The sequence below is a fragment of the Neodiprion pinetum genome, chromosome 3 (assembly GCF_021155775.2).
Source record: "Neodiprion pinetum isolate iyNeoPine1 chromosome 3, iyNeoPine1.2, whole genome shotgun sequence".
NCBI classification, from domain to species: Eukaryota; Metazoa; Arthropoda; class Insecta; order Hymenoptera; family Diprionidae; genus Neodiprion; species Neodiprion pinetum.
This window is the reverse complement of record NC_060234.1, coordinates 19,563,675-19,577,700: the sequence shown is the minus strand read 5'-3', so window position 1 is coordinate 19,577,700 and position 14,026 is coordinate 19,563,675. Positions and strand designations below refer to the sequence as shown.

The 14,026-nt window shown below is 35.4% G+C and overlaps 2 protein-coding genes across 6 annotated transcripts in view; both read left to right on the top strand.

The window, feature by feature from the left end:
* LOC124214724 (GRAM domain-containing protein 2A) overlaps window positions 1-14,026 on the top strand; it is a 114,137-nt gene that overhangs the window by 73,515 nt on the left and 26,596 nt on the right. The window lies entirely within an intron of this gene.
* LOC124214726 (uncharacterized) lies at window positions 5,764-13,239 on the top strand. 3 transcript variants are annotated; one of them, XM_046617324.2, is made up of 6 exons: window positions 5,764-6,302; window positions 7,798-7,869; window positions 10,560-10,776; window positions 10,958-11,778; window positions 12,466-12,622; window positions 12,836-13,239. In XM_046617324.2, exons 3-6 carry the CDS (start codon window positions 10,575-10,577, stop codon window positions 12,964-12,966), a joined length of 1,311 nt encoding a protein of 436 aa, XP_046473280.1. In that variant the 5' UTR covers window positions 5,764-6,302; window positions 7,798-7,869; window positions 10,560-10,574; the 3' UTR covers window positions 12,967-13,239. The 3 variants fall into 3 exon arrangements, with proteins under 3 accessions (XP_046473280.1, XP_046473281.1, XP_046473282.1); XM_046617325.2 differs by lacking the exon at window positions 7,798-7,869 and having other exon boundaries at window positions 5,765-6,302; XM_046617326.2 differs by lacking the exons at window positions 7,798-7,869; window positions 10,560-10,776 and having other exon boundaries at window positions 5,766-6,302.

The window sequence follows — 14,026 nt, the reverse complement described above, 5'->3', positions numbered from 1 at the left end:
TTTACACTCCCAAAGCAGCCCAAAAATCATCGCCTCCGTCACTCGGCGACCAACGGTTCCATAGGTAGGACAAAACAAGCCTTCGAAGTAGGCAGCTATGACGCATTCTGAAATTGGGCCAAGTACAGAATGTTATAAATAATATTGCGATCACTCGTCGATTCCGGTTTTTTTCCATTTTGTACCTAGTTATTTATATGGTTGGCGCGAGCACGATGCCGATCCTCCAAATGCAATGTAATCGGACAGCATTGAGCCACCCTTCGTAATATTATGCAATCCAATTTCACTTTACCTGATATGAAAGTGATTCTACCTCAAACAATGTCCGAATGAAAATTCCGAAAATGAACCTCGATATTTTGATTATCCCTAGGATACACGGCTTGATAGAAAAATGTTATATTACCTCAGGAGTTGGCGATTGAGCGACAATTTTTATACTAAGCTAATTACTTAGATGGATATTTTGAATAAATGCATTAATATTTAAAAATATACGCAGCGTTGTATGTATGAAGTTTGCTTGCTTTTGGTTTTCAAAATTTCGGGGCTAACGATTTCAAACTGCGCAATCTCAGTCAGTTCGAAACCATTTCTTTCAATTTGTACAATACAATGTCTAACCCACCGAAACTACGAACAGGTACCTTTGAACTGAGAAATCACTTGTCGACTGTAAAATTCTCTACAAAACTATTTCTCAGCCAATAATTATCTACAGAGATAGTTTTCAAGATAGAGCTGTCCGAAGATGTGCCTAAAATTAGCAAACTCGTCCGATGCGCCAAAATTGCAGTCAGTTTCGCGCGCGTCAAGCTGTCTCGCAACTGAATATCACGTGTGAAAATTTTGCAGTATATTGTTTTTGATTCGAGATTGAACGCCCTGTGAATAGGGTTTGCTTGATCTGCCAACTCCGAAAAATCTCCTGGTTCAAGTTCAAGTTTTTGTAAAATTCATTAAAATTTTGCCCTTTTGTGTTCGCTGGTGTCTTGACAATTTCGTTCCTGAAATCGCAAAATCTGGCTGCGAATTGCAGGCAACGAGGATCAAGTGAGTAGCGGTAATGTAAGGAAGTGTTAAAAAAACAGTTTGCCAAATATGAGCCGCTTTAATTGCTTTATAACGATTTATTGAATTTTGAACTGCAATTGAGAAGTTTCGAAAGAACGATTTTTCCTCCAGATGGCCGTAAAATAATTTGTTTTGCATTATCCGGTTGTTGAATAAGATGCTTTTGAAAAATTTGGCTGGCCGAAGACCGATAATTTTTATTAACTTTATTCTGAAATCATAGTAAATTAAATATTTATTAAATATGCGTAGGCTACAAAGATCGGTAAAAAAATACGAAAGTAGGAATCGCTTACAGAATCACAAACGGAAGCTTGGCTAATTTCGCCGCTTCATTTCAAGTAGCTTGAAAATTGTCAAAAGTCTGACAGATTCCCATTTTATACAAATTCACTAAAAGCCTTTTTTTCTATCACATCGGCATCGTAAATATTTAATTTCACCACATTACACCGATATTGTATTATACGATTAACAAATTGCAATGTTAAATTGGCTACCAAACAAAAACAAATATGTTTCAGTGAATTTGTAAAACTTTTGCAGCGATTCGTAACAAAGCATCGATACTTAAGCTCGTCTTTACTATTCCAGTATCCGATGTCGTTGTATTTTTGAAGAGATTTTCGTGTTTCACGACTGGCGGTAGGTATAACAATTTGATAGATACTCAATGTAAGAGTGTCTTCTTGTAATAAAATTAATAAGAAGTATCGATTTTCGTCCAATCAACCTCTCAAACAACGAGCATATGTGCTTTAGATGGATGTTAGTGGATAATCAACTTATTATTTACTCGATTAATCGTCAGGGTGCCAATTTTAGCCGGCGCCTCGAGGCCTGAGCCTCGCAGAATCACCTACTGAGAAATCCTTCACTGCCATCAATCGCGCAAGACTTATTTCTTTTACGTATAATTTACATTAACGCTGACCCTACAGGCCTCCAGACCCTGACCACCACGTGTCTCTTAAGTATTCAGAGAAGAACAAGGCTTGGAACTGTTGCAATTAGTTTCGATCGAACACAGCCTTAACCCTCCGCTATGGATGACAAGGTAGATGACGTGAAATGATAGTTACGTCGTGGTGCATTCCATACCAACTCAACCAACTTGTGACCCTCTTTTTTCCTTGTAATTGTTTTGCTGGGTTCTCATTTCATTTCACAGGAAAAAATAAATGGGGCATGCGATGCCAACTCGATAAGCGGTTGATCCTGACCATTTTTGATTTCATTGATTATTTTCACATTTCAGCCCTCGGTTAAATTGGCGCCCACGACTTTTTTCAGATTCTTATCTCAATCGAAACACAGTCATAAAAAATAGCATATTGACAAAATGTAAGTAGATGATTTTGTTCATCTTGACTCGTATTTTCATAGCAAAAAAAAAAATAAAAAATATTCAAGAAGTCATTTGAATAGATTTCATGGTCAGAGTCAATCGCATGTCGAACTTTGTGTTTTGTCTGTCGGACGCGTGTTGAACCTTTTATTTAACAAGAAAACTCTGAACTACGATTAACAGAATTTGTAAAAGAGATTCAGAATTCAATTTTAGAAAAAATTTGTCAATCTGATCGAAAATTCTCTTGATAACAGATCTTCGTTCCTCTTTTTGTATCGGCAACTCTTCGGAATGATAGAAGAAAGCAGCGACAACTCCGTTCTTTCGTCATCCTCGACATATATGTATACATATATCGTATGTTATATGTATTTCCCCAATATCAAATTCTCCATCCAGTTTACACTCAAGGTCTAGACAACTGTGGCGCCGTGATAGAAACAGGAAGATAGGCTGTAGACTTATAGGGTTACCATGAAGAGGATATGGATGGTAGTTAATCTGCTAACAGCTAATAGATCATCGACGAGGTTGAGAGAATGTGTGATTCATAAGACAGACGTAACAAGGATATTAATTTCCATGTAATTTATCTTTTGTTTCAATTATTTTTTTTTTCCGAAAACCTGAAAATTTGATAAATATCTCGTAACAGAATATTGAATATTGAATAATTTCTTGGATTAAATTTTCTTCGTCGTCATTTTAATATGATAGAAGGCAAGGTATAATAATTTTATTAAATCAATCAAATTATTTTTTGTATAAATGTATATATTATGTGTATAAATAAAATATATAGATACAAAAAACTTATCCCGAGCATGCAAATAGGAATTTCGCTTCGTTTTCGTCTCGTTTCATAATTCGGTTTCCATAAGTATATCACTTTTCGCAATTTTGACGAATCAGTTTATACGTTTTCATAGCTTTGACCTTGTTTGTTTGTACAATACTGTTGAATGTTAAGATTCGATAACCAAGCATATATTTGATAAACTTTCAGTTTTTCGAAGAGCTCGCTCCATATTTGCTAAGATCAGACACGTGTCAATTGTTTGCTCGTCGACGAAGGAGCGAAAACGAGACCTTGTGTAGGTGGAACTCGTGAACGATACATCTAAGCCCAATAAACACACACCAGTATAAATTTCGTATATGAAACGTCGAAGTCGTTTAATAATGGTATAAGTATAAAATTCAACCGTATCACATATACTGTAATATTTCGGATGGATATTATTCGTATGATTACTCTGTTTATTATGCGTATTTCATTATACAGAAGTTTAAAATACGTATTATTATAGCAAAAGCAACGTATAGTATATTTGTTCATTATTCGTACGAAAATCGTTTAAAACTTATATGTTTAACGATGTTGGTACTCCATCTTTCAACGTTTTATCAGAATCGTTTCATTTGAATTTACAAATTACGAGCTATTAACGTTCACGAAATTCGTTTATGATTTTGGTAATCACAACATATAATATTCATTCATGACACAACTGCCAGCAACTTTAATTAGACGTTTATCATACTTCCTATTCACCATTGCACAGCAGTATATTGATTGTTTTATGAACGTATATCTTCGACTATTATAATGTACGTTTTATTGGTATTTCTGATCTACGCGTGATAGACGTTTATGAAATTCATTTTCAATCTTGGTGTCTACAACATCTATATATATATATATTAGGGTGTGTCGAAAATGAACTTTTTTTTTTTCTTCGCTCCTACCACTCAAAACTTTAGGTTTTGACATTAAAGAGGTCCTCGTTCAAGGAGGGCGCTGTAGCTTGAAGTTTAGAAGTCGCTCAACGAGGATTTAGGTTTCCCATCTAATTAACACGTAAAAAATATTGTTTTTCGTTCAAAATGATGTCAGGCAACCATAAAATTGGCGATGTCTGTATTTCTTGGCTTATTTGAAAGCATGACTCATCCCCTAAACGATGATAGGTCGTTTTTCGACTTACCTTGTTCCAATTTTTTTTTACGCCACTTTTCGACCACAATAGTCACTTTTTCAAGTTTACAAAGTCTCCAAGGTATCAATGAGTCCAAAATGAATTGCTACAAGTATTGATTCTTGATTCGAATATAAATAACCAATTCTAAAAATTGGTAAATTCCGTATCTTCAATTTTATTCAAAAAACCATGTTTATTTTGAGAAATTTTGTATGTTTCACTAATTTTTGGAATTGGTTATTTATATTCGAATCAAGAATCAATACTTGTAGCAATTCATTTTGAACTCATTGATACATTGGAGACTTTGTAAACTTGAAAAAGTGACTATTGTGGTCGAAAAGTGGCGTAAAAAAAATTGGTACAAGGTAAGTCGAAAAACGACCTATCATCGTTTAGGGGATGAGTCATGCTTTCAAATAAGCCAAGAAGCACAGAAATCGCCAATTTTTTGGATGCCTGACATCATTTTGAACGAAAAACAATATTTTTTACGTGTTAATTAGATGGGAAACCTAAATCCTCGTTGAGCGACTTCTAAACTTCAAGCTACAGCGCCCTCCTTGAACGAGGACCTCTTTAATGTCAAAACCTAAAGTTTTGAGTGGTAGGAGCGAAGAAAAAAAAAAGTTCATTTTCGACACACCCTAATATATATATATATATATATATATATATATATATATATATTGTACATTCATCATACAACTACCAGCAACCCCAATTAAGCGCTTAATTATTGCGGTTTTCCACTATTGCACAGAAATATATTCATCGTTTGATGAACGTATTTTTTCAACGATTATTGTTCACGTTTTACTGCTACTTGTGATCTACGTTCAATAACCGTTTATGAAATTTATTCAATATCGGACTATTTTCAAGATACATTGAATTGTATAATATGTATATTTGATCAAATGGGTTCATACTTGTTTTACTTCAACACGATTGAGGAAAATTCAACGTTGAGTACAATATTCAGATTATGAACGCACTTTTAGTATTCATGTATGCGGAACCGCCTGATGCCAAGCGGTGGCCAAATCAGTTGATTATCTTATAATTAGTTTCCGAAAAATGGACTTTAATTACCCGTTATTTTGATGCCAATATTATGTGGTAACTAAAGCTGAACACTGATCTTGTATTCATTTACCGGTGCATGGAACATAGATATAACCAATAAAAGGAAGAGAATAAAGAAGTGTCCGAAACGTGAATAATTTCGTACCAAGAATAATAATTTATTGTACATTTTTATAATTATTTCACAATATTGGTTATCATATTATAATATATTAAATCTCATTATTTGGCACGAATTACGTCAAGACTTCAATATCTTGTATGAGTACTTGCTAAAACAAGCGTTCATCATATCCTGTCGCATTTTTAACGTCGTTTGTACGTTTATTTTTCGCGCTATTTTATCGGAGTTCTGTGCGTTATACATTGTGTCACTACTGATATATTATTCTCCTGCTCTGGTGCGTCAGCGTCGGTAACGCTGCAAGCTAGAGTAAGAGCGCAATAATTATATGTAGAGACAGAACTTATCCCATGGACCGCGCATTCATACAGTAAGTGTAAGTATAGCGAGTGGTAAGACAAGGACAGCTCGGAATAACACGGGCATATATGGCAAAGTTGATTCCCTTTTGGGCACGATCTCTCTGTCGCTCTTGCGTCTCCTCTATCTTTGTCTTTGTCTGGGAGCCTATATTCATCCCCACCCTTGCAACTGGCCTCAGGCGCTGGTTATGGCGTTATTCGTCAACCGAATGCGGAGGTGCTCGGATCGATCGGTGATCGTGTAGCAAAAAAGGTGAGAAGCTATTGTTAATCTGCGGCCTAGACGGAAGAAGCAAATTCGTCATTAAATAACGCTGGTAAGTACAACTACATATTTTTCCAAATATGGTGGTATTTTGTCTTAATACATCGAGCATTCTTGGTTGAAAAAATAATGTGTTTTGCAACTCAAATTCTGTCTCTTCTGTATTTTTTTCTTTCCTTTCTTTTCTTTCTTCAAAAGAAACTATGTGTAATGTTCTGCGTCTTTTTCTCTAAACCAAACGATGTACCATAAAAATATGGAATAGTTTATTGTTTATTATATAACGTTCATGAATATTTTTGAACTGTTTTTAAACGTTATTTATATGTGTTAAGTTTACTATGATACGTATATTATAGGTTAATTATATTAGTTCTTGTCGAATTTGAGGAAAACTTCATGTTAATAATCATCCCATGTGATCATGCGGTTATTAGTAACTTTTGCTCTGTATTGTTTGAAATCGGTTTCGTGTTTATTATTTTTTTAGATACCGTTTCAACATATCTATAACATACATATGAACTCGTAGCATCTTCCAAAGTAACAAAGTATAGTAATACAGCCACGTAAATATTTCTGTGCCATCGAAATCACAGAAATATTATTTTGACAATATTTTTTATTTTCTTTTCCCTTCAATTGAAAATAACAATTATTATCCATCAGAAGAAGACGGTCATGTTAGACAATAGAGACAATAGAGAAGATCCGTAGCAATAAAGCTTTTTCACCAGTTAGTGCAACAACTTATATAGAGGTTTATTAAAAATTATGTATTTTGATCCAAAATTCTGTTTTGTGTATATTTTCTTGGATTTGGGCTGAATAAATATTAAAAAGGGATTTGCACCTGAATAATTTTGTAAACACTGGTAAAAATAGTGGTCATCTACCCATCAAACGTATATAATACGCAGGAAATTCGTAACAAGTAATTTTATTCCATTGGATTTGACTTTGATCTTTACCGATAAACGTATAGTATACTCATGATTTACGTTCAGTAGTAGGCGTCATGATATACTATTCGAAAAGTATTAGAATATAAGCAGGACATCGGCCCAGAATTGGTTCAACGTTAAACTACGATCTTGTTTAATTTGTAGTAACAATAAATAGCGATACATAGAACTATAAGTACTATAGAATAATAATATTAGTAACAGTACTATCTAGTCCTGAAATATATCACGATTCCTACTACTGAACGTAAATCATGAGTATACTATGCGTTTATCGGTAAATGTCAGAGTCAAATCCAATAGAATGAAACTACTCATTACCTGCGTATTATATACGTTCGATGGGTAGCTGACCACGTTTTTTATTCGTGTTTACAAAATTGTTCGGCTACAAATGCCTTTTTAATATTTATTTAGCCCAAATCCAAGAAAATATACACGAAACAGCATTTTTGATCAAATTACTTAATTTTCAATAAAATTTTATATAAATTGTTGCGCTAACTCGTGTAAAAGCTTTATTGCTATGAATCTTCTGTATTGACTCACGTACTACGTTCATTAGGTTCATTTAACTTTTAGTTTTCAGAGTGGTGTGCGGATATTTACGACAAATAAGGCAAGCACGTTAAAGCGTACATCATTTCTTGTCTGGTGTGTATTATTATTTAGTTTTATAACATGCCTCATGATTTAAAAGTTCTGAGTAAACGACATTTGCGTCGCAAAACAGCTATAAATACTCGTAAAGTATTACTGAGTATTGCAGGCAATAATTGTGCACTCGAGCACCTTACGAAATCACAATTAAAAGATGCTAGTCATGAACATGTGTCTTGTATCGGAGAATATGTGCACTCTATAGATAGCGATTATGATGTTGATCATATCCATCAAAGTAATGAACAGAATGAAGAAAACTCTAATTCGAACCGCGATAATAAAGATTTCAAAGACATCGAAAGTGACATAGATAGCATCAAAGCTACGTTGTACAGTTCTGAAGATAATTCAAGTTCCGTCAGCGATGAAGTGCATTTAGATGATGAAACGAACTTTGTTGAAAATTTGCGCGACTGGGCATCTTCAAATAACATCACACATAACGCGATCGATCAATTGCTAGCATTATTGAAACCAGCACATCCTATCTTACCCTTAAGTGCTAGGACTCTACTTCACACGTCACGACGTATTGAAACGTTAAATTTAGACAACGGAGAAATGTGTTATTTCGGTTTGGAGAAATGCTTGAGACAAAAACTCGAGTCAGGTCTCAAAAAAGGACTGTCACCTGAACATACGTTGCGAGTTGATTTTAATATTGATGGGATTCCCGTTTATAAAAGTAGCGGAACATCATTTTGGCCAATTTTGGGACGCAGTATTTCAATGATCGATGATAGCCCATTTGTAATTGGTGTTTATTATGGTACGGGTAAACCGATGCCACTATCTTCATATTTACGAGATTTAATTAAAGAAACGTCACGTTTAAGCACCAATGGTTTTGAGTTTAATGGCACCAAATACTTTGTCAGAGTTGGTTTATTCGCGTGTGACGCGCCCGCGAGATCTATGTTGAAAATGTGTTTAGGACATTCGGGTAAGGATGCTTGCGAGAGGTGTAAGATTCGCGCAGTTCATCTCAACCGTAAACTGTGTTATCCATGTGACACCGAATTCCAGAAGCGAAAAGATAGTGATTTTGTTGCACCTAGTGAAAACGATCGTCACGTTAAAGGACGTTCGCCTCTTTTAGATCTTTACGTGGGACTAGTCTCCCAATTTCCTTTAGATCCCATGCATTTAATCTACCTGGGAATTTTGAAGAGGTTGCTCCTTAAATACTGGGTCGAGGGTTCACGTGATTGCAAATTGTCTAAGGATATTTTGTTAGAAATTGAACGTATAATGAAACTATTGGCGCGATATGTTCCGGCAGAGTTTCCTCGAAAGCCCCGTGGATTTTTGGATTTGCATCGATGGAAAGCGACAGAATTTAGATTTTTCTTGTTATATTCCGGCCCTGTTGTAATGCGGGATGTGCTAGATCGAAAAAAGTACAAACATTTTTTATTATTGTCTGCCGCCGTGTATATTCTATCGAATACAGCCTTGTTCTCGCGTTTTCGAAACATCGCGCAAGATATGATCGAAAAATTCGTTACTCAAGGTGCTAAGATATACGGACAAAACTTTGTCGTATATAATGTACATTCGCTGCTGCATGTCATAGACGACGTAGAACGATTTGGCCCATTAGAAGAATACAGTTGCTTTGTGTATGAAAATCATTTGGGCCATTTGAAACGACTTATTCGATCGAAACGCTTGCCGCTGCAGCAGCTGAGTAATCGACTTGAAGAACTAAGTTCTATTCGTAAAACTAATTGTCAGGAAAAATTTATTCCTAAACCCAAATTTATTGGAAATTCTCGTGAATGTCAGGCTCTGGAAACGAAAAAATTCAAAATATCAATAAAAAGGCCGGATAATGTAGTAGCTTGTGGGACAGAAATATTAGTGATCAAATCAATCCTTTTCATTGCCGGAGAATATAGAATTATAGGTACTCCGTTCAAGTACAAGCGAGACCTTTATCAGAAACCTATTAAATCTTCCAAACTAGGGATTTTTTTCGTAAGAAGTTTCAACGTAGCGAAATCTTATCGCGTCGATGATATATTACATAAATTCGTCTGTCTTCCATTTAAAGATGGTTTCGCAGTAACTCCGATACTACACGAAATGAAATAAAATTTTTATTTTTTGTTAAACATCTCAACGAAACGAGCTCTCGACAAAAAACAGATGATGAACCTACGATTCTCGGCAATGTGTACGAGGAAGAGGGATTCGTTCAAGACATGTATAGTATGTCTATGTCTACCTCGCACACATTCCCGAGAATCGTAGGTTCATTATCTCTTTTATATTAAAAGTTTGCTTCAATTGAGATGTTTAGCAAAAAATAACATTATCGTATACCTATTACCATATACCGTATATGCCGAGTCTAATTTACCTAGTAGTCCAATATACCCAACTCTACCATATGTTCATAACATCACTTTTGAGCTGATTTATTATAGTTTTGTACGTCACATTGACGTTCAAGTATTGGTTAGACATGCGTTCCCAAAATCTTCATAATGTTTCATGATCGATTCATCTTTTAACTTATATACTACCTTGCATATTCCTATGTTGATGTCCTAATTAAAAACTTTTAAACTGGCACTTTTTGCTCAGAGTGGAATAAAAGTGCTTGAATTTTGATCAAATATAAATTTATACACCAGACTAGAGAATATGATACATTTAACGATGTTTTTACTCAGTCGTGCTGCAGAACTATGTATGCGGTGATTGAATTCTTGGTTGGCGAAGATAGAGAATGCGCATTGGTACCAGTTCTTTGGCTGGTCGAAAACAACACCCAATGTTACTGGCCACGGACAAAAACTGAAGATCATTTTACAAAACTTGTAAAATCAAAGGCTGCCTATGAAAAAACATGGCCAAAGTTTGCCATTCACAAAGTACTGCATACCGGAGGTGATTATTGGAACGTAGAACTTTTTTTTACAATTGTATACGGATTGAATGTTTCAATCATATTAATTTTCACTTGGATAAGAGTTACGACGATATATTTTGATCATATTGTACATTTGTGATTAATTTTGCTAATCAATGAGCATTCGGTATTGATTGATATTCCTTGATTAACTAACAGATGACTACCACGACACCGAAGCAACGATGGCGCGCCTACTGGAGCTGGGCACGTCCGATGAATCCGGAATAATTCGCAACATCGCTAAAAAATCCACTGTAATACCTCAGCAAGATATTACCAATGACGTGGACGAGAATGAAGCTACGAACAGTGATGATGTCGAACCTGAGCCGCAAAAGAAAAAACGTAAACACAAAACCGACAAGAAGAAGGCTAAAAATCGACACGTTAGTAACAAAAAAAAAAAAACGAAGCGTTCTCGTGAAAGTTCAAGTAGTTTAGGTTACACCTCTTCAGCTGACGAGAATTTGCCACCGTCCGAAGTCGATGAATCGACTTCTAACCGTAATAAGAATACTCGCTACATTAACTCAGCCAAAGGATCTACCAAAAATCAGACACCAAAGAAAAACTTGGCCCACAAGATCGTACAGCACCAGTATAATGATAATTCCCATGAGTCACCGAATCAGTTGTCTGGATATGAAACATCAAATAGAAACATTTCTAGTAGGATCATCAGGTCTACCACGCAATATGACTTATCAAGATCCTTTTCACAACTTGAACCTTCAACCCCGACCACATCACGCGAACAGAATACCTTTGAAGAAAAAACTCTGCAGTATTTAGAACACATTAAATCCTACACTGAACAAAACCATCTGCTACTACGTAAAATCTTCTCAAAACAGAAGGAAGTCAGCATCGACGTAACAAAGAAACCAGCCGAATTCCCAAAACTTCCTCTTAACTCCATGGAAGACTTCTCCAACCTCGAAAATATCCTGAAATCCGAAGAGCATCGAACTTATTTAGTGAGTAGACCTTGCAATCATATTCAAAATATGTATGTCATGACATACGGATAGGTACTAATACCGAGCGTATTCTTCAATGAGGGCCAACCCCCTCCCTAGCGCAAACCAACACAGGCACATGAGGCTCGGCCGGGAGGGGATAGAATGCCAGTGGCCATGTTAGTCTCCACTCGACCGAACTTCACGTACGCGTCATGTGCCTGAGTTGGCTTAGCACTAGGGAGGGGGTTGTCTCTCATTGAAGAATACGCTCGGTATGTGTTGACTGCAAAGGAATAATGAAAATTACTACAGGCATACAGAATTGCGGTTCGTAACGTTTTAACCCTCTCGGACCGTATGTTGCTTCTACGCAACACGCACTTTGAGGCTTCATAAAACTGTATCGGTCGCAAGGTCAGGGTTCTAACTGCATAGTTCCATTAAGCAAGGTCAGATGGCCTTATAGATACTCCTAAACCCTGAGGTAAACTGCTTTCACCCATCGAAATATCAATATGGTGAGAGATTTTCATTCAACATGAAATCGGTCTCGGTCTGATCGAGAGGGTTAACGTTAAAAAATGCTGAAAAAATATTAGGAATCGACAATCTCCAACTAGTCAAAATTGTTATCGATGTTGATAACAGTAAGAATATTTTGAATTCAATTCGACATTCATTCATTTTAGTATTTTGTTGCAGACCGGGAAACTGGCTTCTGTTGGAGGGACAAGCGGTCGCCAATGTGTGTTGGCTATAATGAGGTCACTACTCACAAACGAATTAGCGATGCAATTCAATTGGGCAGGGAGGGACAAAGTCCCATTTCAAAAGACATTGACAATGGAAACTGTTTACGGTAATGAATAATTCATGAAATTTTCGAGAAACAGTTATTACTTGGATTTATCGTGTGAAAACAATATTATTCACACATTATTATTCAAATTATGCAAACTGTTAACTTTTTTCCCAATATATTCGAGATTCATCACAATTTACATTGAAATTATTCCTTATCAGTTATCAATATCGTGATATTGTACCTTCCTTTTGATGTATTTTTTCTCAGAGGCTGTGAAACAAACCTTTCTTGGCAAGAAGGAAATTGGTGATGCAACCGAAACCAGTGTTTCGTGTGCCGTGAAAGACTGGTTAAAACTAGCTCGATCACGGCATACCTATGTACGAAAGAAGGGCTAAGAAACTGTGGTAAACGTCAACTAATTTTAAAAACAGTCATATAAAAGTACAAATCATACAGGCATATAAATATTTCTGATATAAGTGTAATATTCTTAGCGTTTTCTGTTAGTTGTAACTACCGTGAAGACGAAAGTATAGTGTAGGTTGAGCTGTGTCTATGAGCTACAAGATGTACCTTTTTTTTTGATAAATGAGTATTTATAGATATAAGATATTTGTGTAACGTTCTAACAAAGATATAATAAAATCGATTCACATATATAAACTAAATTCGTACGCTTTCTAACTCAACCCAGACTTGTTTCTAGCTAACGTGAAATGATCTTCCTCTATAGCAGTGTACTATATACGCTTTCAATTACACATCCAAGATACGTTATGTATTCAAGTCTAGAGGTCCAATTAAAAACGTTTTTTAACACTGTATAATATTCGTTTAGACATAAATAATGAAAGATTAAAGCGTCATTAACAGAAAACATTTTGTCACGTTAGTTAAACGGACATTGTCAACACATTTTAATAGAAAAAATTTCCTTCATAATTTGAGTTTTAAAACGTACTTGCGAAACGTCTCTTAGTAGTCATCAATATCCAAATATTAGACGATTACCATAAATATTAAAATAACGGATTTTCGATACGTTTTATCAACAAATTGAGATACGATTTATAAATGTTTGGTTTCAAACGTATAAAATTTGCATATGAACAACTATCGTAAGACGTCCACCAAAAACGTTTAATAAACCGAAATCACGGCGGACATTCTTCGCAATAAAATACGTAGGTGCTGCACGTTTATTCTACAGAATAAAACGTTCTTTTTTGACGAATTTCATACGCTTTATATACTGGCATTGTTTATTGGGAGGTCAAGCGTTTACCTATTTTTACTAAATTGGTCAAATGATATTTGGATTAGGCGGGCTTGTTCGAATCGTACAATTTCTCATTGCACCTCAGGGAATGAAAAATTCGAAGAAAATTCGAATTGACTATCCTGGTGTAGAAAAACACATAATCACACAATTCCCATTTTCTTTTCGCGTTTCAT